The sequence below is a fragment of the Hyperolius riggenbachi genome, chromosome 5, assembly GCF_040937935.1.
Source record: "Hyperolius riggenbachi isolate aHypRig1 chromosome 5, aHypRig1.pri, whole genome shotgun sequence".
Lineage (NCBI taxonomy): Eukaryota > Metazoa > Chordata > Amphibia > Anura > Hyperoliidae > Hyperolius > Hyperolius riggenbachi.
The window spans coordinates 32,806,687-32,831,374 of record NC_090650.1 but is presented as its reverse complement, the minus strand read 5'-3'; the positions used below and the strand labels follow the sequence as shown (position 1 = coordinate 32,831,374).

At 45.0% G+C, this 24,688-nt stretch overlaps 2 protein-coding genes across 11 annotated transcripts in view; one reads left to right on the top strand and one right to left on the bottom strand.

Annotated features, from left to right (window-relative positions):
* LOC137518100 (uncharacterized) overlaps positions 1 to 24,688 on the bottom strand; it is a 266,833-nt gene that overhangs the window by 25,836 nt on the left and 216,309 nt on the right. The window contains exon 1 of one of the 9 annotated variants that reach the window (XM_068235427.1): positions 17,538 to 17,556. The exons of 3 other annotated variants lie outside the window; for them this stretch is intronic. The gene's annotated coding sequence lies outside the window, so the exon portion shown is untranslated. Of the gene's footprint in view, positions 1 to 315; positions 335 to 545; positions 602 to 630; positions 881 to 7,183; positions 7,213 to 17,537; positions 17,557 to 24,688 lie in introns of those variants that run through there. 5 more of the 9 variants (XM_068235426.1, XM_068235423.1, XM_068235419.1 and 2 more) reach the window with 5 other exon arrangements.
* The window catches only part of LOC137518095 (SCO-spondin-like), a 296,678-nt gene continuing 279,108 nt past the window's right edge, over positions 7,119 to 24,688 (top strand). The window contains exons 1-3 of one of the 2 annotated variants that reach the window (XM_068235412.1): positions 7,119 to 7,192; positions 13,764 to 13,851; positions 21,015 to 21,083. In XM_068235412.1, the coding sequence (XP_068091513.1) occupies positions 21,031 to 21,083 (53 nt within the window). In that variant the 5' untranslated portion in view covers positions 7,119 to 7,192; positions 13,764 to 13,851; positions 21,015 to 21,030. Of the gene's footprint in view, positions 7,193 to 9,339; positions 9,385 to 13,763; positions 13,852 to 21,014; positions 21,084 to 24,688 lie in introns of those variants that run through there. The other variant, XM_068235411.1, reaches the window with a different exon arrangement.

The window sequence follows — 24,688 nt, the reverse complement described above, 5'->3', positions numbered from 1 at the left end:
GACAGGTGTATGACATATAGGACTCTGTACAGGACATGTGTGTGACATACAGGACTCTGTACATGACACGTATGTGACATGCAGGACTCTGTACATGACATGTGTGTGGCTTGCAGGACTCTGTATATGACATGTGTGTGACATGAAGGACTCTGTACAGGACATGTGTGTGACATACAGGACTCTGTACATGACACGTGTGTGACATACAAGACTGTGCACGACAGGTGTATGACATATAGGACATGACATGCATGTTAGACACAGGTTACATTATACGTGTGACCTGCAGAGTGGCGTGTAGCGGTCACGCACAGCACAGCGGTGGGGGTCACATTTCAGTCCTCAGCTGCTTGCTGTGAAGCACAGGGAGTGAGTTCCCAGCACAGCCGGGGTCATGTGAGGACGCTGGCGCAGAATATAATGGCAGAAAATAGAAATGTAAGGAGTAGGATGGGGGGGTCCCTCCTCTGGCACACCCCCAACACTCTCACTGCTGCATTCCTCATATAAATACACTGACACCAGGACACCAACACACACACTATAACTGACACACTGACATTGTCACCACAGCACTGACTCGCACCGAAGTGACACACCTCCACTGCCACCAAAACACTGACTCACACAGAGATTTGGAAGCACCCAGTTATACCTCCACCTGCGCGTAGCCCCTCCCAGTGCGCCCAGTCAGCTGCGGGGCCTGGATCGGATGGCTCTCTGCAGTGTGTCCGAGTGTTGCAGCTGCAGCCTGAGGAGAGGGGGTGAAAGCTGAGAGGAGGCAGAGAGGGCAGGATGGGGGGGGGGGAGGGAGATGAATGTATAATCACACTGCGTTGTTAACTCATTGCGAGAATCGTCAGCTTCCAGCTGCCCTCTTCCAGGAGATTCGCCGATGCCTCCTGGCTGATAATGGGTTACCCGGCCCCGGCCAATCTCCTGCATTATACATGGACCTGCTGGAAAAGTAGGCCACATCCTGACAGAGGCTCCCAGAGTGTGTACATCCTGTCACCCCAATTACTGGCGGGCTACTGTCTCCTCCATCACCCCACACTGTGCTGCACAGACCCCAGTCACCCCAATTACAGGCAGCACACTGTCTCCTCCATCACCCCGCACTGTCCTGCACAGACCCCAGTCACCCCAATTACAGGCAGCATACTGTCTCCTTCATCACCCCAGACCGCACTGCACTGTCCCCAGTCACCCCAATTACAGGCAGCATAATATTGTCTCCTTCATCAACCCTGCACAGTCCCCAGTCACCCCAATTACAGGCAGCATACTGTCTCCTCCATCACCCCGCACTGTGCTGCACTATCCCTAGTCACCCCAATTACAGGCAGCATACTGTCTCCTCCAATACCTCGCACTGTGCTGTACTATCCCTAGTCACCCCAATTACAGGCAGCATACTGTCTCCTCCAATACCTCGCACTGTGCTGTACTATCCCTAGTCACCCCAATTACAGGCAGCATACTGTCACCCCGCACTGCCCTGCACAGTCCCCAGTCACCCCAATTACAGGCAGCATACTGTCTCCTCCATCACCCCACACTGCCCTGCACAGTCCCCAGTCACCCCAATTACAGGCAGCATACTGTCTCCTCCATCACCCTGCACTGTGCTGCACAGTCACCCCAATTACAGGGAGCATACTGTCTCCTCCATCACCACGCACTGCGCTGCACTGTCCCCAGTCACCCCAATTACAGGCAGCGTACTGTCTCCTCCATCACCCAGCACTGTGCTGCACTGTTCCCTGTCACCCCAATTACAGGCAGCATACTGTCTCCTCCATCACCCCACACTGCCCTGCACAGTCCCCAGTCACCCCAATTACAGGCAGCATACTGTCTCCTCCATCACCCTGCACTGTGCTGCACAGTCACCCCAATTACAGGGAGCATACTGTCTCCTCCATCACCACGCACTGCGCTGCACTGTCCCCAGTCACCCCAATTACAGGCAGCGTACTGTCTCCTCCATCACCCAGCACTGTGCTGCACTGTTCCCTGTCACCCCAATTACAGGCAGCATACTGTCTCCTCCATCACCCTGCACTGCGCTGCACAGTCCCCAGTCACCCCAATTACAGGCAGCATACTGTCTCCTCCATCACCCCGCACTGTGCTGCACTGTTCCCTGTCACCCCAATTACAGGCAGCATACTGTCTCCTCCATCACCCTGCACTGCGCTGCACAGTCCCCAGTCACCCCAATTACAGGCAGCATACTGTCTCCTCCATCACCCCGCACTGCGCTTCACTGTCCCCAGTCACCCCAATTACAGGCAGAGTACTGTCTCCTCCATCACCCCGCACTGTCCTGCACAGTCCCCAGTCACCCCAATTACAGGCAACATACTGTCTCCTCCATCACCCCGCACTGTCCTGCACTGTCCCCAGTCACCCCAATTACAGGCAACATACTGTCTCCTTCATCACCCCGCACTGCACAGTCCCCAGTCACCCCAATTACAGGCAGCATACTGTCTCCTCCATCACCCCGCACTGCACAGTCCCCAGTCACCCCAATTACAGGCAGCATACTGTCTCCTCCATCACCCCGCACTGCACAGTCCCCAGTCACCCCAATTACAGGCAGCATACTGTCTCCTCCATCACCCTGCACTGCGCTGCACAGTCCCCAGTCACCCCAATTACAGGCAGCATACTGTCTCCTCCATCACCCTGCACTGCGCTGCACAGTCCCCAGTCACCCCAATTACAGGGAGCATACTGTCTCCTCCATCACCCCACACTGCGCTGCACAGTCCCCAGTCACCCCAATTACAGGCAGCGTACTGTCTGCTTCATCACCCTGCACTGTGCTGCACTGTCCCCAGTCACCCCAATTACAGGGAGCATACTGTCTCCTCCAATACCTCGTACTGTGCTGCACAATCACCAGTCACCCCAATTACAGGCAGCATACTGTCTCCTCCATCACCCCACACTGCCCTGCACAGTCCCCAGTCACCCCAATTACAGGCAGCGTACTGTCTCCTCCATCACCCCGCACTGCGCTGCATAGTCCCCAGTCACCACAATTACAGGCAGCCTACTGTCTCCTCCATCACCCCACACTGTGCTGTACTATCCCTAGTCACCCCAATTACAGGCAGCATACTGTCTCCTCCATCACCCCACACTGTGCTGCACAGTCCCCAGTCACATCAATTACAGGCAGCATACTGTCTCCTCCATCACCCTGCACTGTGCTGCACAGTCCCCAGTCACATCAATTACAGGCAGCATACTGTCTCCTCCATCACCCTACACTGTGCTGCACAGTCCCCAGTCACCCCAATTACAGGCAGCATACTGTCTCCTCCATTCCTCCATCACCCTGGACACTATGAGTTGGTATGCGGTTTTTACATAGCAGTGCATTGTGAAAAAGCTTTCAGTTGAAACGCTTATAGTTAGAACTGAGCCATAGGAAAAAGGCATTACTTTGTAAATCAGTTTTCTTTCAGTTGTAACTGAGAGTAACTGATGAAGTGTAAAAGGACTCCAGGGATCCTTTTACACTCTCTTAGTTGCTGTCAGTTGTAACTGAAAGGACAACTGATGTGCAGTCCAGTGTCCATGTTTCCCTATAGCCTCTTTCCCATAATATGCTGAAAAACTGAAAAAAACACCTTCTATAAAATGGTTCCACTCTTGCAGTATTTTTCTCAGATATTTGTAGAAGGTGATTGATTGAAACAATGGGGCACTGGCCATAGGAGTTTGGATGTTGGTTGTTTGGATATACTGGAAGGATGAGAGACTGTCTGATGTGTGTGGTCACGTAATACGAGGAGCTCAGTGCATGCCAGCTCTTCCCGGTAATGGTCTGTTAATGGGGATATCATTCAGCCCCGGACTGGCGCCCTCCTCTGAGCACCCGGAAAGTTCAATATTGGTCTCAGTGGGGGCTGCTGAGGCTCTTTGTGTCCCTGCGGACAAAGCTGATTGTGTGACACAGCTGGGACAATCCTTACATCCTGGTTACACAGCAGAGCACAATGAGTCCTTGTCACTCATGTCACCCTGTATGACAGCAGCACAAGACGACACACTGAGCTGTTTACTGACTGTCCTGGCAGCCATTGTGTGTGACAGTGACAGGCGTGTAACGCAGCGCTGCCCCACACCCTGGACCTTCAAAAAAAGGATTAATATAAAATCCAAATATTCGCCATCTCTGTGGGTCACAGACCAGCCAGACACAATCCAGCCAGGAGCAGATTGGCCTGTTTCTAATACGCCCTGAAATATTCCTGCATCATCCCCTATGGCTATACTCTGTAACTATGTCAACACTACAGTGTCAACAACACAACATTTATTATTATTAACTGATAAGAGTCACCAGTAGAATCTGAGAGTGTCTCTGCCTGATGACATCATCTCTGCTGCACCACTGACATTAACAGCCAATCTATCTATCTATATATATAATAGAGTAAGTGCCTCAACCTTCGAGCAAGAAGAAGAAGTACTTTGCATGAGAAAATTTATGCGTGATCAAACACCAAGTTTAAGGCCTCTTTTCCACGGACTGTTGAGCTGTGTGCTCAGCAAGCAGTTACCAGGCAGCAGTGAGCAGTTACCAGGCAGCAGTGAGCAGTTACCAGGCAGCAGTAAGCAGTTACCAGGCAGCAGTAAGCAGTTACCAGGCAGCAGTAAGCAGTTACCAGGCAGCAGCAGCAGCAAGCTGTTACCAGGCAGCAGCAAGCTGTTACCAGGCAGTAGTGAGCAGTTGTAAGAGTTTGAGAGGCATTTTACTGCCTATCAACTGTCCGTGGAAAAGAGGCCTACCCTAGCAAGTCTGGCTTTGCAAATCTGGCCTAATTGGCTATTCATGAGGCAATGCTCACGCAAATTTGCTTTTGCATTCCAAACTATATGCAGGGTCAAAAAACCAATAAAGCGGTCGCCCTGCTGCATGCCAGTGATGAGCGAAAATTTTTACAGAATTTTCGCCTAATTTCGTTTTGACAGGCAAATTTTCCATTTTTTCGCGTTAATTTTCGCCTAATGCCAGTCATTTTCGCGTTACTTGCGTATTATTGCGGACATTTTCCGCATAAGGGCATAAGCGTCTGCATTCAGAGAAGTTTCTTGCGCATTATTGCGGACATTTTTCCGTATAAACGTCTGCATAGACTGAATTTCCATGCGGATTATTGTGGACATTTTTCTGCATAAGGGCATAAGCATCTGCATACAATGAATTTTCGAAAACGCAAATATTTCTGAAGATTTGCGTGAAAATTCGCCGAAAACTGGATTTTCGATGCGAAAATGACTTAGGTGAAAATTCGCAAGCAACACTGCTACATGCTACATTAGCACTATCCAGGAGCACCACAGGGAGGATTCCTAATGCCCACTTTTTATACAACCGGGGGACCGCGGGGTCCCAGGCACTCTCACTGCCTGGGAACCACAGCAGCACCCCGGAGGGGGAGGCTTGGTGGCGCAGACAACCCCCCCCCAAGTGTGGCCAGCGCCGGGGAGAGCCGTCCGCACCCACCTCCCAATATTAAAAACAGGCACTTACCTTAACGTCCATTGCGTTCTGCTACATGCGCATTAACTTGGGGGCACCACATGAGAAAGGAGTGAAGCATGGGTCACCCCAAGCTTCACTCCTTTCTCATGTGGGGGGCCCAAGTTAGTGCGCATGAAGCAGAACAGGGGGTATTGGAAAGCCTCCCAGTGGCGCTCCTGGATAGTGCTAATGTAGCATGAACTAATTCCTGCAAGGGGACCGCTTTGTGGTATTAGTTTTTTGACCCTGCATAGTTTGGCATGCGAAAGCAAATGCATATTTGCATGAGCATTGCCTCATGAATAGCCAATTAGGCCAGATTTGGAAAGCCAGACTTGCTAGGGTTAAACTTGGTGTTTGAGCACGCATACATTTTCTAATGGAAAGCCTAAAGGTGGGTACACACATCAGATAAAAGTCTTTGGAAAATGAAAGATCACAGACCAATGTTATCCCCTTCCATGTAGTATGAGAGCTATACCTACACAGTTTATTCTATTGAGCTGAACTCCCCATCAGATAAAATTTTTTGCAAGATGCTGCTCACACAGATGCTGTACAAATGCAACAGATCAGTATCTGCAAAAGATCTGTTCCTGCAAAAAAATCAGTTTCTGAAAAATGCATTTATAGTCTATGATATCTGCAGATCTCATGCTGGGCATACACGGTATGTTTTCTACAATGTAATCGAGCCGTGTCCGATACCCTGCCGGATCGATTCTGCTGCGCTTGATACCGGCGGGCAGGACAAAAGAAGAAACGAGTGGAAAATAAGAAAGCGCTCGCGGGGACAAGCGGGAATCGATCCGGGCGCCCGCGGGGACGAGTGGGAATCGAGCCAGGGGCTCTATTACACGGTAGAAAACATACCATGTATGCCCAGCATAATGCACACCTTGTTTGACGGATATTCATCTGCAGATCAGACAATCATCTGCAGATCCAAAGATCCATCCTGGTGGATCTGATCTGCAGATGAAGTCCGTTAAACAAGGTGTGTATGAGATCTGCAGATATAGACTATGAATGTATTTTGTAGGTACTGATCTTTTGCAGGAACAGATCTTTTGCAGATACTGATCTGTTGCATGTGTACTGCATCTCTGTGTACAGCATCTTGCAAAGATTTCTGTCTGATGGGGAGTTCAGCTCCATAGAATAGACTGTGAAGGTATGGCTCTCATACTACACGGAAGGGGGTAAAATTTCCAAAGACTTTTATCTGATGTGTACCCAGCTTTATTCTTCTTGCTTCAAGGTTGAGGCACGTAGTCTATTAGATAGATCGAAGATGCGGCGTATGCTACGACGCGGGTCGGCTAGTACCTGATATTTAACTATTTCAGGCAGAGAAAGAAAAAAAGGAACACAGCATAGTTATTTGTGTGCTTGGCACTGTACATACACATGTCTATCTCATCATGTCACATGTCACTTTGGGTATCCTTTAAGGGTTTTTTCCTTAGCTATTCTGACATTGTTGCTTCCTGTGGTGCAGGTGATGGCCAATAACCACTGTTCCTCTAGTATTATCTTTCATTCTGTTCTGTTTCTGGATTCACAGGATTGTGAAGACTCCTCCCCTCCCTCCATTGTCCGAGTCACCATCCCTAAGGTGCCCCTTACCAAAAAAAGGTGAGTGTCCCCTGACACTGTGTGCCAATGTTTTAATGTTCTATCCTCCAAGATCTTCAAGAATCTCCAGTGGGGATACAGATAATGTACTGAGGCATCTCCTGAGAGCTCTGAGCATCTCCATGGGCAGCACTGTGGTGTCGTGGTTAGCACTCTTGCCGTGCAGCGCTGGGTCCCCGGTTCGAATCCCAAACAGGACACTATCGGCTAGTATTCCATACAGTATCAGTCACTGTCTGATTACATAATTTCCCACTGCACCTCTGATGTTATACAGCCAATACGCCATACAGTATCAGTCACTGTCTGATGACATCATCTCCGCTGCGCCTCTGACATTTTAATGCCAATACTCCATACAGTATCAGTCACTGTCTGATTACATAATCTCCGCTGCACCTCTGACATTATACAGCCAATACTCCATACAGTATCAGTCACTGTCTGATTACATAATCTCCGCTGCACCTCTGATGTTAAACAGCCAATACGCCATACAGTATCAGTCACTGTCTGATGACATCATCTCCTGCTGCACCTCTGACATTATACAGCCAATACTCCGTACAGTATTCACACAACAAAAGTTATATTTCTGCAAATGCCAAACTGAACAGGTGGGTTTTCAGTCTGGATTTAAACACATCCAGAGATGGAGCTGTCCTGATCTGCTGAGATAAGGAGTTCCAAAACGTAGGAGCAGCATGACAGAAGGCTCGGGGACCCACAGTTTCCAAGTGGACTCTGGGTATGACTAGATTATTAGAACCTGTGGATCTGAGAATGCGGGGATTGCTACGCAGCTGTAACATTTCTTTCATGTATCCAGGGCCCAGATTATTTAGTGATTTAAATGTCAGTAGGCCGATCTTGAATAGGACCCTCCATTCTATAGGTAGCCAGTGAAGGGAGTGCAGGACCGACGTTATGTGGCAGTGACGGGGTTGGTTGGTTAGCAGTCTGGCAGCAGTATTCTGTATCAGCTGTACAAGTCCTTTTTTGGAAGGCCGGTGTAGAGAGCATTGCAATAGCCCAGTCGGAATGTAATGAAGGCATGAACTAAGGTTGGTAGAACTTCTGGGGGATGAGGTGCTTGATTTTTGCGATGTTCTTCAATCTTCATACCCATAACAAGTGCAGACTCAAAAACACACTATTTGAAAAATGCACTCCTATCGGAGGGAGTGAAGTAGTAGGGACAGTAAATCAACAGCACATAGTTCTGATTGCATTGATTTTTCGGTAGATTTTATGCTGAAATATGTTGAATACTAGCTGATGACCCGGCGTTGCCCGGGTATGTATTTAGTGTCGGCTCCGCCCACTTTCTAACCCTAACACACAAACACTCAATGACCAATTTTGTGAGCTTTGGCATCAATAATTTGTATATTCCCATAGAAATTAAATTAATCAGATTGGTGGTTTGTGACTCCACTGCTCTCCAGCATTTGAACCCCAGTCACTCAATGACCAACTGTAGCAGGTTTGAGGCATCTGCTATTAACAGTGTAAAAATTGCAGCAATTTAAATATTCCCCTTGAAAATCAACAGGGGAATTTTGATTGGCTATTATAGGCTCCACCCACGTCCCTCAATATTAATCTCAGTCACTCAGTAACCAACTGTGCAAAGTTTGAGCACCCTGCCATTAGCAGAATGCAGATAGCAGTGTAAGAATGGCTGCAGTTTATATTTGAGCAGTGAAATTTGTTTTTGGCTCTGCCCACTTTTTGTAACCTTGACACACAGTCACTCAATGACCAAGTTTGTAAGCTTTCAGGTTCCTGGCATCAAAAATGCGTGAATGGAAGCAGTTTATCCAGCAAATAATTGGACCCCAGTCACCCAATGATCAACTAGCAGGTTTGAAGCCTCTGCCATTAACAGTGTAAGAATGGCAGCAGTTTAAATATTCCCCTTGAAAATCAATTGGTGAATTTTGATTGGCTGTTGTAGGCTCCACCCAGTTTCCTGAATCTTAATCTCAGTCACCCAGTGACCAAGTGTGACAAGTTTGAGAACCCTGCGATGAACAGTCTAAAAATGATTGCAGTTTACATTTTCCCATTAAAAATGAATGGCTGAAATTTGATTGGCTGTTTTATGCTCCGCCCCCTTTTCCTGGATTAGTAACCTCGGTCACCAAGAGACCAACTGTGCCAAGTGTGGGGACTCTGGCTCGATTACTGTGAGAATGGCAGCCTTTTACATTTTTTTCCACACACACACACACACACACACACACACACGCACGCACGCGCACGCGTAGCAATAGGGTGTGCAGAGGTTGCGACCACATCGGGGCCCTTGGGCCAGAAGGGCCCTCCCTCAACTGTATTATTAGCTCTCTATTGGTCCTGTGCTCATAATAATCACTTCTATAGATACTTTGAATAGTGGTAATTATTAATAACAAACTGCTCCCCATCCCCTTCTTGCACCTCTCTGACACTGTAGTTGCCATTGGCAGGTTTTGGTGCGCTGTATCAATTGTTATGTATAGAGTGCTTGGGGGGCCCCAATGTAAAACTTGCATCGGGGCCCACAGCTCCTTAGCTACGCCACTGCATACACACACACACACACATACACACCACACACACACTCACACACACACCACACACACACCCACATCCATCCAATTATATATAGATAGATTTATGGGCAGTGTGTGGAAGGAATGATTATGATTATTTTTTTATTAATACTATTTTTTATTTATATGGTGCCAAAATCTTCCTTAGTGCTGTACTATATACGAAAAACACACAATAGAGAGCATAGATACATGAGCAGTTCAACATACTGTACAATAGGGACAACCAGTGACACACGTACAGATACATACAATTAATGTGTAGCTTGAAAACATCATCAATACTGATACCTGTGTCATTTGGTAAAGTACAAGAGAAACATGAAACTCTATGGGCTTGATTCACAAAGCGGTGCTAACAGTTAGCACGCTGGTGAAAAGCCCTTTATCACGCCTAAACTCGGTTTATGCGTGATAAGTTTAGGTGTGATAATTTTAGGTGTGATAAGTTTAGGCGTGATCAGTTTAGGCGTGATAAGTTTAGGCGTGATAAGTTTAGGTGTGATAAGTTTAGGTGTGATAAGTTTAGGTGTGATAAGTTTAGGCGTGATAACTATAGCACCAACTGGGTTAGCACCGCAGTGCACAGCTGATCAAAAGTTTTGCGCTAGCAAAGTCTGATGCACTTCGCATAGAGTTTAATGGCGCTGCTTTGCGTGCGGGACTTTGCGCGCGATCTAAGCTTATCTAAATTTATCACGCCTAAACTTATCACATCTAAACTGGCTTTTCACCAGCGTGGTGCAATGGTTATCACGCCTAAAGTCTCTAACTGGGTTAGCACCGCTTTGTGAATCGAGCCCTATGTCTATATATGAAATACTGTATACTATATATCTATAAATATACTATATGAAACACGGTGTCCATTCCCCACGTAAACAAAGACTAGTGTGAACCTAGCATAACGGTAGCCACACATGTTATAATTGTTTTTATTGTTTGATTTTTACCTTGTTTCAATAAAAATGATAGTTTATGCAGAAAAGGCTTTTATTTTCTTCCATGTGACTGAAATTCTCTGTTTTATGTTTGTTTTTTTGTGGGTTTTTTTCAAAATTTTGAGATTGAACGTGTTGAAAGAATTGTATGGTGTGTGATAGATTGTTAAATTGTATTAACCCTGAATAAATTGTATGTAACTATGTATTCATTACAAACCAAACTTTATTTTTATGTGTATAAATGACAAAAAGGATGGAATTATGAAAGAGTGTGCGTGTTTATGTATATCAAAAAAAAGATGGAAATAGTATACAGTAGCAAGTAATGTGAAAATAATATATATGGAAAAGTGATTGTTAGGTAGAATAATAATAACAAAGTGTAAATGTACTGTACTTGGTTTGTTTATTTATTTATTTTAATGAATAAGCCTAAATCAGAGAGCGCTTACAGAGACAAAAAAAAGTATATTAAATGAAGTTTTAAGTAGCAATGTGATGTTCAGTGGTGATTGTAATGCTAAAAAGAGAATGATAATGGCATGAGATATTGATGGATATACATAGATCTTAACTACTTGCTGCGCCAGCGCCATACTATCTACACTCCTTGAAACTTCATCTTAACTCCCGATACGTAGATATACATACCTTGCTGCAATAGCCTGCCGAGCGCGCTCATGCGTGCTCCTGCATGCGTTCAAGTTGCCACCCGTTCGTACACTGATCGGTGAATGGGAACACATTAATTAACCCCTTACCCCCATCTCTCCCCCCTCACAGTTACCAAAATAAAGCCCTTAAAAAAAAAGACATTTAAAAAAAAATACATAAATAGTTACCTTAGGGACTCAAGTTTTTTTTTATTATGTGTGGCATGAGGGTATATTACTGTCATTTTTTTGCAAAAAGAGATTGTAATTAGTGATACGATGTATAGTGTAATGAACAAAACTGAAAAAAGACACCTTTATTTCCATAGAAAATATTGTTGGCATACATTGTACTCGGGACATAATTTAAATGTTGTAATACCTGGAACAAATTGACAAATAAAATGTGTGGATTTTATCCACTGTAGCATGTATTATTTTAAAACTCTAAGACCTGGTGCACACCAAAAAACGCTAGCAGATCCGCAAAACGCTAGCAGATTTTGAAACGCTTTTTCTTATTTTTCTGTAGCGTTTCACCTAGCGTTTTGCGGTTTTGTGTAGCGTTTTTGGTGTACTAGATTTCAGATATTGTTACAGTAAAGCTGTAACAATATCTGTTACTGAACAGCTTCTGTAACAAAAACGCCTGGCAAACCGCTCTGAAGTGCCGTTTTTCAGAGCGGTTTGCGTTTTTCCTATACTTAACATTGAGGCAGAAACGCATCCGCAATCCAAAATCTGCAGCAGCCCGGGAGTATGCGTTTCTGCAAAACGCCTCCCGCTCTGGTGTGCACCAGCCCATTGAAATACATTACCCTAGCAGATCCGCACCCGCAAGCGGATCGCAAACTGCAGCCGAAGCGCTCTGGTGTGCACTAGGCCTAATAGCTGAAAACTGAGAAATAAAGATTTTTTTCCATTTTTTCCTTATTCCTGTTAAAATGCATGTAGGATTAAAATAATTCTTAGCAAAAAAGTACCATCCAAAGAAAGCCTAATTGGTGGTTAAAAACAAAACAAAAACAATACATAGATCATTTTGGTGTGATAAGTAGTGATAAAGTTATTGGCAAACGAATGGGAGAAGCGCTGAAATGTGGAAATTACTCTGATCCATTAGGGCTCGTTCACACTTGAGCGGGAATCGCGCGATTCCCGTTCACCGCAAACCGCTAGCGGTTTTTTAAAAAAAACTGCTAGCCATTTAATCCTATGGCAGTGATCATTAATGCGTTACATGTGGCGTTTTCCCGGCGATTCCCGAGTGATCGTGATTAGCATGTATAGAACCGCTAATCGCGATCGCTCCCAAAACGCTACAGTGATATTTCCGTGTTAATCGCGGAACAATCACACCCGCAAAACGCTAGCGGTAATCGCTAGTGTTTTGCGATTTTAGATGTGAACGGAGCCTAAGGGGAACACCACCTGCAGTGGTCAAGTGGTTACATTTGAAAAATCTGTACAAATTGTTTTACAAAATTGCAGCAGTCTTGAACACATATGTGTGGTACCTCGAACAACTCTTTGGAGCTTTCAATCAACTTGAAAATTGGATGGGTGTCATCAAATAAAAAATATCATGACATCATGATTTTTCAACCAATTTTTCTTGCGATCTGCAAATTTTGCGCAACCAGCGATTGTTCCCGCAATTTTGCAACATGGGTACGTGTGTACGATTTGCAACATGTGCCGATTATGACCGCCACGGCCAATTGGATCTTTAAGATCCCAAACGACTCCAGCGCAAAGTGTCACGATTGTTTGAACGCTCCTTCGCTCTCGTCGCGTGATGTCACGTGTTGCGTTGAAGCAGCCTTGTTTTTCTTTGGCTAGATCTTCCAGTAAGCAGTAAATGTTGAGTCAGTGCTGAGTCACTACAGAGGAAGTCCCCACATTCCGATCTTGTGGGAAACGTTTCTGCTGTCACCTGGTTGCAGCGTGTGTAAATGTCCACTCAGCAGACACAGCAGAGGGACAGTTAGGGTTCTTCTTTAGCTAATAATCATTCCAGATGTCTGCGTACAGCAGTGCAGAGAGATTGGCAGTCGGTTGTGGAGCAGTTTGGTGGTCGGCTATCACGCAGTCTTGGCGTCCCTCTCGTAGTATGGTGGTGTTGTAGACTCTGTGGTGTGTTGTGGTCAGTGACATGTTACCCGGTTACAGGTGGGATCCCTTCGGTAGACGTCACATAGAGAGCAGAGAAGATGCCACACAGGGATGAAAAGCTGTCCCTGGACAATGCAGTGACCCGAAAGGGGACATCACTCAGTTTCAAAGTGAACAAAGGGGGGGGGGCCAGCTATGTTTATCCAGAGTGACCAATCATTGCCCAGCCACATGTTACACATCCTGTCCTTTCTTCCAGGTATATATAGAGGATCCCCGGCATAATGTACAGAACAGAGCACAGCCATCTATCAGGACACATTGAGGAGCGTACATGAGCCGCACAGGTGAGCTACCCTATCATTATTATTTATATAGCGCTGACATCTTAAGCAGCGCTGTACAGAGTATATTGTCTTTTCACTTAACTGTCCCTCAGAGGAGCTCACAATCTAATCCCTATCATAGTCATATGTCTATGTATGTATCCTGTAGTGCATGTATCATAGTCTAGGGCCAATTTTAGGGGGAAGCCAATTAACTTATCTGTATGTGTTTTGGGACGTGAGAGGATACCTGAGTGCCCAGAGGAAACCCATGCAGATACAGGGAGAACATACCAACTCCTTGCAGATAGTGTTCTATCTGGGATTCGAATGAGGGACCCAGCACTGCAAGGCAAGAGTGCTAATCTACGCCACCTCTCTGCCCCCACTACGCAACCGTGCTGCTATGGGGTCTAATTTACTGGGGGGGACATTGGGGAATATTAGTGATCTAGCAATCCTGTGTTAAAGGACAACTGAGGATGCCATATTTATTTCCTTTTAAATGGTACCAGTTGCCTGTCAGCCCTGCTGATCTATTTGGCTGCAGCAGTGTCTGAATCACACCAGAAACAAGCATGCAGCTAATCTTGTCAGATCTGACAATAATATCAGAAACACTCGATATGCTGCATGCTTCTTCAGGGTCTATGGCTAAAAGTAAAAAGCTAAATACTCACTACCGGATGGAGGAAGATAGATCCAGCAACCTCTCCATGACGACGAGTGTTCCATGATCTATCTTCTGGGTCATCGGGTACATGTGACAGCACACGACGGAAGCGAACGGGAAGTCAAGTGATCGCGGTACTGTGTATGGAGTCGTTAAGGATCTTAAAGGGAAGGTTCACGCAGGAGCTAAAAAAAATAAAAATCCAAATCCACTTACCTAGGGCTTCCTCCAGCTCATGGCAGGCAGGACGTGCCCTCGCCGCGGCTCTGCAGGCTCCCGGTCTTCTCCAGTGGCGCACCTGACCTGGCCAGGCCCAGCTATCAGGTCGGGCTCTTCTGCGCTCCACCGTGCGTGTCACTGGTGCGCGCTGACGTCATTGGACGTCCTCCGGGCTGTACTGCGCAGGCGCAGTAGTTCTGCGCCTGCGCGGTACAGCCCGGAGGACGTCCGATGACGTCAGCGCGCCCCCGTGAGGCGCATTATGGAGCGCAGGAAAGCCCGACCTGGCAGCTGGGCCTGGCCAGGTCGGGTGTGCCACTGGAGAAGACCGGGAGCCTGCAGAGCCGCGGCGAGGGCACGTCCTGCCTGCCATGAGCTGGAGGAAGCCCCAGGTAAGTGGATTTGGATTTTTATTTTTTTAGCTCCTGCGTGAACCTTCCCTTTAAAGATCCGATCCGCTGTGACGGTCATTATCCGGTTTGCGCCTGTACCCAGGCCACAAGATCGTGAAAACTATCCCTCAAAAAAACCCAACCACTGATCGTCGGATAAATCGTTGGAAAAATTGCGTAGTGGGTATGGGCCTTTATAGGCAGAGGATCAGCAGGGCAGCCTGGCCACTGGTATTGCTCAACAGGAAATAAATATGGCAGCCTCCATATTCCTCTTGTTACAGTCAGGGCCGGGCCGAGGCATAGGCTGGAGAGGCTCCATCCTCAGGGCGCAGTGTAGGAGGGGGCGCACAATTCATTCAGCTGTCATTCCTAATTGTGTTTGAAGCAGAAAGAAATAAGAAAAGGGGATACATGGCAGTGACTGCAAGCCAGATAACCAGATATTAAGGTGTTGGGGAGGTTGTGGGCCCTGTGGCCCTCTTAGTCTAATAGCAATCAGTGTGTGACGGCTGGGGTGGGAGGGATGGAGGGGCGCACTTTGGTGTCTCAGCCTTGGGTGCTGGAGGACCTTGTCCCTGCTCTGGTTACAGTTGTCCTTTAAGGTAGCCATACACTTCTTAATTTTCCATCAAGTGATTAAGCAATCGACTTTACTGGCCGATCAACTACAGTGTGATTGACTAGTGGCCCACACAATACAAGCGAGATCCTATGCTAATCTCCTTCACTAATCGACCACAACGGTGTTGAGTCTTCTGCTCTGAAACCAAAAATCGATTCTGTGTCGATCAAAATCATGTGAACAGTAGCCGATTCCTTCAACATTGACCGATATCTTCCATCTTGCACGATCAAGTAAATTGGTCAATTCGACCAGATATTTGCCAATTGCCTTTGATTGAGGAGAATGGAACATGCTAGATTCTCCCTCAGTGGACAACATGATCAAATCGAATGGTCAGTTGTAGAGAGAAATTGAGTAATGTATGGACAGCCTAATTCTCTACCCTAATGCTGGGAATACACGGTTCATTTTTGAGCCAGATAGATGGCTCGATAGATAATTTCCGACATGTCCGATCTCCCGTTCAATCATTTCGCCGCTCGATTTGGGATAAAAGTGAATGGAAAAAGATAAGAAAAACGAGCGAAAGATAAGAGAATCGACTGCGTCGAAACGATCGAACGGGAGAATCACTCGGCAGAAACGAACCGTGTATTCGCAGCATTAGGTGACAAATATCTGCAGTTCCTGCCTGGGTTATATTAGACCACAGGCTTAGAGAAGAAGAGTTTTGGTACATGGCTGGTGGACTCTGAATTACGCCTGAGCCAGGTGGTGCAGGGGGACTCAATTGCCTCTTTAGATATTCTCCGCCATGAACGAGAGGAATTTCCGATGGTTTTTTGGAGATGGAGGCAGTTGGCTCACTTCGCAGCCTCTCTGGCCGGGCCAATAAGGACGACGAATCAAAGTCATAAATTTGAAATCTTGGTTAATAGTAAAATCAGAATTAAACATGGTATTTCTGTATTATATAGATTGTTAATAAATTCTGTGTACTTAGATACCCCTAAATATATGGTGGAATGGGAGAGAGAAATGGGGGGATACCCGGCTCACATAGGCAAGATAGTGCAGCCTTAGAATTAGCACTTTCATCCTCTTTTGGATCATCTATCCAAGAAACTAACTTTAAGCTGCTTGCTCGATGGCATCAGGTGTAACCTCCTACCACCTCCACCTTCATTTTATATTCCTGATCCCGTCCATTCAGGGTGGGTCAGATTCACCACGTGTGAATACCAATCACTTACATACTTGTTCACATAGAATACTCTCCTGTTCATTCACAGGTTCTATACATGTTCTATACCTGCTCTTACATATAGAATCTATACTATATGAAAAAATTATTACTGTATGAAAAATTAATAAAAAAAAAAGGAGGTTATACCTGATGAAGGGCGGAGCCCGAAACATGTAGTGTAACGACATGCAATAAACTGAACGCAAGTTCAAGCCTGTGGAGTGCCTCCTTCTTCCTAATACAAGTATCACAGTGTGGTGCAGGGGTGGTGTACCTGCGTGGAGGAGTGCACCGGCACCAGCTCTCCTTGCCTAGGATTGAGCCTCTGAGTCTGGTTCAGTCTAATACAATATTGGATCGATGGTATATGACCCCGGACAAGATACATAAGATACATTCGGAAAGTTCGGATGAATGTTGAAGAGGCTGTGGGGGTATTGGAACACACTTTCATATATGGTGAACTTGCCCAAAAATCACGACTTTATGGGATGCTATTCTTGAGGCGATGGAAGTAATTCTGGGAAAAACGATCTTGAGGGACCCCTGGGTTATCTTATTACACGGTATTAAAACAGGGGTAAAGAGCTATAAAAAAATCAATTATACCTTCATTACTCAATGCAGCTAAAAGCTTAGTACCCAGATATTGGAAGTCGCAAACAGTTCCTACAATAAAGGAGTGGCGTGAGGTAGTAAATAGACTGTCCACATTTGATGAATTACATTTCCTGAAACTGAACAAGCCAGATAAATATTATGTAAAATGGAGAAGGTGACTAGAGTTTAAAGGGAACCAGAGACGCCAGATAAAAGATTTTATACATACCTGGGGCTTCCTCCAGCCCCGTACGCACAGATCGCCCCCACGCCGCCGTCCTCCGCTTCCTGTATCAGCCAGTTCCGGGTCCCGTAGTTTCGACCAGTCAGCGTCAGCACGTGGCCAATTGGCCACATCACAGGGGCTCCCAGCATACCATTACGCGTGTGGCTGCCTACTGCGCAGCCGCACGCGTAAAGGTATGCTGGGAGCCCCTGTGATGCGGGCAATTGGCCGCGTCCGCCAGAAGTGACGGACCCGGTACCGGTGGATCCAGGAAGCGGAGGATGGCGGCGTGGGAGCGATCCAGGCTTATGGGGCTGGAAGAAGACCCAGGTATGTATGAAATCTTTTTTTCATTTTGTATTTCCGGCATCTCTGGTTCCCTTTAAGGAAAATGAAAGATACGCAGAATTTTTCTCTTCCTAGAAGTAAGAATAAGAATAATTGACCTATTTTATCTATATGATGTATTAAATATTTAGTCTACTCTCCCTGGCAGATAGATGAATAAAGATAATTAATTCTTCTTAGCTTATGGAACACAGGAAATGGATACACCACCTCGGAAGGATAGGATAGGGAATAACAAGTGACTTGTTTTTTTTGTTTCTTTGTTTGTTTTGTTGTGTTCTTTTTCTTTGTCTTCAAAGTGCAATTAGAGAGATAAAGTATTAGAATCAAAATAACGGAGAAGGAAGGAATTATTGCGAATAGAAAATAGGCTGTTTTGTATAGTTCAATTTATAGTATATAATGGCCATTGTAAACCACTGTATTTGTAAGTCGGATGGAGTTTATATATAACTTGAATTGTGGTCATTTTTTTTATGTATGTAAATCTTGTAGACATAAATAAAAATCTAAATATTAAAAAAAAAATATTAGACCACAGGGAAGGGGGTTGCCGAAAGTTCTTCACTTATGTTTATGTGGTGACAGCAGTCATGGCTGCAGTGAAAACTTTTTTTTTTTGTTAATCAGGGTGGTCCTAAACTTACTGAAGATAAGTTGGGGCTGTGTGCAATGGCAGTTTTGGAAATTCATGCGGTCATTAACCTGTAACACAGTACACACAGACAGCAATAAAAAAAACACCAATGCATAGCTCCCAGTTATCCCTCTTTTGGAGGGACAGTCCCTCTTTGCGAATCCAGTCCATCTGTCCCTCTTTCTTCCTCATTTGTCTCTCAGGACAAATTTATGTAAATATATGTATTTGTCTCCTGAAATGTGTTGAATTGACTAATTTTATTCCCATCTTTTAAATTGATCTATTTCTTATTTTCAAACGTTAACATGAAGGAAGATAAACCAGGATAGAAAGGTGGTTTGATTTATAAAACAACATATTTTTCTTATGAAATCTTTATGGTATCCGTGACTAGGGGTGTGTCCTGGGCGTGATCATGGGTGTGGCATGGGTGTGACTTAAAGGAATACTATCGATACCCAAGTGTTCTAAAATGACATTGTACAAATAATGTCTAAGTAGCTGTGTAAACATTTTCCTACTTTTCATGTTAAATATCAGAGGCAAAAGCTGTAATTTATTGAGGGTAGGATTTAGCTATATTGGGACAAATCAATTGCAGAAAGGGGTGTCTGCTTCAATGCACAGCCAGAGTTGCATATCAGACTACAGAAAGCAAATATCAAACATATCAAACTCTGAAAGCAAAAACAGTATGAAAAGCTGTGATAATAGTTATATTTCCTCTGCTCTCTTCAGACACTTCAGTCAGAAACACGGGACACAGGAGCTGCAGCTGTTGGGAGCTCTCTTCTCTGTCACACACAGAGCTACACAGAGTTAACTGATCAAGTGTGAGGGGAATTTCCCCTCTCCTCATGGCTCAGTCAGCCGTCAGTTAAGTTTGAATGTATTTTGATAACAGTAAACAAAGAAGTTGCTACTAAAATGTATACACCAGTACTTAGCAGCACTTCCCAAACAATTCATGTGCAATTGAAAAAAATATGTGAATCGATAGTATTCCTTTAAGTGTCCCTCTTTCCTATTTCCTAAAGTTGGGAGCTATGCGAATGATGTTAAAATGGAAGATTTTGGTTCACAAAAACCTGCAGTGATTTTCATCAAGCAAGTTCACTGTAACAAAGAGACCTCTGCCTGAAAGCTTCCTGGTTTTTATTGCCGTCTGTGTTACAGGTTATTGTGCACATGATGAAGTGTAGCTTGCAAAAGGTTATTAACGGGTGTAGCAATAGGGGGTGCAGAGGTTGTGACTGAGGGGCCTTCCCTCAACTGCAGTATTAGCTTTTTGTTGGTCCTGTGCTCATAATAATGACTTCTATAGATACTTCGAATGGCATCTGTGCTGCAATTCCCAAAAATGTATGCAGCAGTGCGACAGTGCTTCGTACTGCTGCGCAGCGCATATGATGGGAACGGTAGAATGGCTGTCTATGCCCTTCTACCTTTCTTGCATGTCGCACACTGTGCGCACTGCCAAAATGCGCACGGCAGCACGCATAGTCTGAAAGAGCCCTAAGGGCTCTTTCACATTAGACAACGCATGCAAGAGTCTTTCTCCTGCACGCGTTGTCTGCCTGCGGCACGTCGTCGGGTATCTGCGGTTCGACGCAATCAGCGGCGGTAGCTGGTGATTAAACCCGACGGAAAACGCCGACTCGCGGGAGCGTTGGATGAAAAACTGCGCCCGGGTGCGTCAGAACCGCAACGCATCGAAACGCAGCGTCGGGTGTGAAAGGTAAAATGAAAGTCTATGGACTTTCATCTTACCTTGGTTAACGCAAACGGCTGCCGTGTGCGTTAACGCACAAAATCTGCCCTAATGTGAAAGAGCCCTAAGACTGCACTGCTTCTGTCCTATAAGACTGTCCTACATACTGTATGTCAGAAAGTATTAGAGAGTGGTGGCTGTATGGTGTAATGGTTAAGGGCTCCGCCTCTGACACAGATGACCTGGGTTCGAATCTCGGCTCTGCCTGTTCAGTAAGCCAGCACAGCAACTATTGAGTAATGAGACCTTGGGCAAGACTCCCTAACACTACTACTGCCTATAGAGCGCGTCCTAGTGGCTGCAGCTCTGGTGCTTTGAGACCGCCAGGAGAAAAGCGCAATATAAATGTTATTAGTCTTGTCTAGAAGAATGCACTGCATCTGTCAGTTGTAGAGCATAGCTCTGCACTGTGTGCTGTGGATTGAGTGAAGAGCTGGGAATCTATCTATTGAATCTATTGAGACCCCCAGTAAGGTCTGCTGTGTTCTGTGTCACTGACAGGTGTGTCCTGCACAAGATGAGATCAGCAGTGCTGCTGATGCTGTGGATGAAGATGATAATCTGCAGAGGGTAAGTATTCATCCCTGTTGTTAGGATAGTTTATGTGGTATCAGTGTAACATGTTTTATGTCATTAACATTCTCTGTGTCAGTGACATTCTCTATGTATGTGACATTCTCTGTGACAGTGACATTCTCTATGTCTGACATTCTCTGTGACAGTGACATTCTCTGTGACAGTGACATTCTCTATGTCTGACATTCTCTGTGACAGTGACATTCTCTATGTCTGTGACATTCTCTGTGACAGTGACATTCTCTATGTCTGACATTCTCTGTGACAGTGACATTCTCTATGTCTGTGACATTCTCTGTGACAGTGACATTCTCTATGTCTGACATTCTCTGTGACAGTGACATTCTCTATGTCTGTGACATTCTCGATATCTGTGACATTCTCTATATCTGTGACATTCTCTGTGACAGTGACATTCTCTATATCTGTGACATTATTTGTGTCAGTGACATTCTCTGTGACAGTGGCATTATCTATGTCTGTGACATTCTCTGTGACAGTGACATTCTCTATCTGTGACATTATCTGTGACAGTGACATTCTCTATGTCTGTGACATTCTCTGTGATAGTGACATTCTCTATGTCTGTGATATTCTCTGTGTCAGTGACATTCTCTATGTCTGTGACATTCTCTGTGACAGTGACATTCTCTATATCTGTGACATTCTCTGTGACAGTGACATTCTCTATATCTGTGACATTATCTGTGTCAGTGACATTCTCTGTGCCAGTGACATTCTCTGTGACAGTGACATTCTCTATGTCTGTGATATTCTCTGTGTCAGTGACATTCTCTATGTCTGTGACATTCTCTGTGACAGTGACATTCTCTATATCTGTGACATTCTCTGTGACAGTGACATTCTCTGTGGCAGTGACATTCTCTATATCTGTGACATTATCTGTGTCAGTGACATTCTCTGTGCCAGTGACATTCTCTGTGACTGTGAAATTTTCTGTGACAGTGACATTCTCTATATCTGTGACATTATCTGTGTCAGTGACATTCTCTGTGCCAGTGACATTCTCTGTGACAGTGACATTCTCTATGTCTGTGACATTCTCTGTGACAGTGACATTCTCTATGTCTGTGACATTTTCTATATCTGTGACATTCTCTATGTCTGTGACATTTTCTGTGACAGTGACATTCTCTATGTCTGTGACATTCTCTGTGACAGTGACATTCTTTATATCTGTGACATTCTCTGTGACAGTGACATTCTCTATGTCTGTGACATTCTCTGTGACAGTGACATTCTCTATGTCTGTGACATTCTCTGTGACAGTGACATTCTATATGTCTGTGACATTCTCTGTGACAGTGACATTCTCTATGTCTGACATTCTCTGTGACAGTGACATTCTCTGTGACAGTGACATTCTCTATGTCTGACATTCTCTGTGACAGTGACATTCTCTATGTCTGTGACATTCTCTGTGACAGTGACATTCTCTATGTCTGACATTCTCTGTGACAGTGACATTCTCTATGTCTGTGACATTCTCTGTGACAGTGACATTCTCTATGTCTGTGACATTCTCTGTGACAGTGACATTCTCTATGTCTGTGACATTCTCGATATCTGTGACATTCTCTATGTCTGTGACATTATCTGTGACAGTGACATTCTTTATATCTGTGACATTATTTGTGTCAGTGACATTTTCTGTGACAGTGACATTCTCTATATCTGTGCCATTATCTGTGACAGTGACATTATCTATGTCTGTGACATTCTCTGTGACAGTGACATTCTCTATCTGTGACATTATCTGTGACAGTGACATTCTCTATGTCTGTGACATTCTCTGTGACAGTGACATTCTCTATGTCTGTGACATTCTCTGTGAGAGTGACATTCTCTATGTCTGTGACATTCTCTGTGAGAGTGACATTCTCTATGTCTGTGACATTCTCTGTGACAGTGACATTCTCTGTGACAGTGACATTCTCTATATCTGTGACATTCTCTGTGACAGTGACATTCTCTATATCTGTGACATTATCTGTGACAGTGACATTCTCTTTGACAGTGACATTCTCTATGTCTTTGACATTCTCTGTGACAGTGACATTCTCTATGTCTGTGACATTTTCTGTGACAGTGACAATCTCTATGTCTGTGACATTTTCTGTGACAGTGACAGTCTCTATGTCTGTGACATTCTCTGTGACAGTGACATTCTCTATGTCTGTGACATTCTCTGTGACAGTGACATTCTCTGTGACAGTGACATTCTTTATATCTGTGACATTCTCTGTGACAGTGACATTCTCTATATCTGTGACATTCTCTATATCTGTGACATTCTCTGTGACAGTGGCATTCTCTATATTTGTGACATTATTTGTGGCAGTGACATTCTCAGTGTATGGGAAATTCTCTGTATCAGTATCAATGACATAGTCTGTGTCTGTGACATTCTCTGTGTCAGTGATATTTTCTGAATCAGTGACATTCTCTGTGTCTGCAACATGCTCTGCGGGAATGACATTCTATGCCTTAGTGACATTCTCCTTGTCAGTGACATTCTCCGTGTCAGTGACATTGTGTCAGTGACTTTCTTTGTGTCAGTGACATTCTCTGTGTCAGTGTCATTATCTGTGTCAGTGACATTGTGTCAGTGACTTTCTTTGTGTCGGTGACATTATCTGTGTCAGTGACATTATCTGTGTCAGTGACATTGTGTCAGTGACATTCTCTGTGTCAGTGACATTGTGTCAGTGACATTATTTGTGTCAGTGACATTCTCTGTGTCAGTGACATTATCTGTGTCAGTGTCATTCTTTGTGTCAGCAACATTTTCTGTGTCAGTCACATTCTCTGTGTCAGTGACATTCTCTGTGTCAGTCACATTGATTGTGTCAGTGACAATCTCTGTGTCAGTAACATTCTCTGTGTCAGTGACATTCTCTGTGTCAGTGTCATTCTTTGTGTCAGTGACATTCTCTGTGTCAGTGACATTCTCTGTGTCAGTAACATTCTCTGTGTCAGTGACATTCTCTGTGTCAGTGACATTCTGTGTGTCAGTAACATTCTCTGTGTCAGTGACATTCTCTGTGTCAGTGACATTCTCTGTGTCAGTAACATTCTCTGTGTCAGTGACATTCTCTGTGTCAGTAACATTCTCTGTGTCAGTGTCATTCTTTGTGTCAGTGACATTCTCTGTGTCAGTGACATCCTCTGTGTCTGTGACATTCTCTGTGTCAGTGTCATTCTTTGTGTCAGTGACATTCTCTGTGTCAGTGACATTGTTTGTGTCAGTGACATTCTCTGTGTCAGTAACATTCTCTGTGTCAGTGACATTCTCTGTGTCAGTAACATTCTCTGTGTCAGTGTCATTCTTTGTGTCAGTGACATTCTCTGTGTCAGTGACATCCTCTGTGTCTGTGACATTCTCTGTGTCAGTGTCATTCTTTGTGTCAGTGACATTCTCTGTGTCAGTGACATTCTCTGTGTCAGTAACATTCTCTGTGTCAGTGACATTCTCTGTGTCAGTAACATTCTCTGTGTCAGTGTCATTCTTTGTGTCAGTGACATTCTCTGTGTCAGTGACATCCTCTGTGTCAGTGACATATCAGTACGTTTTCCCT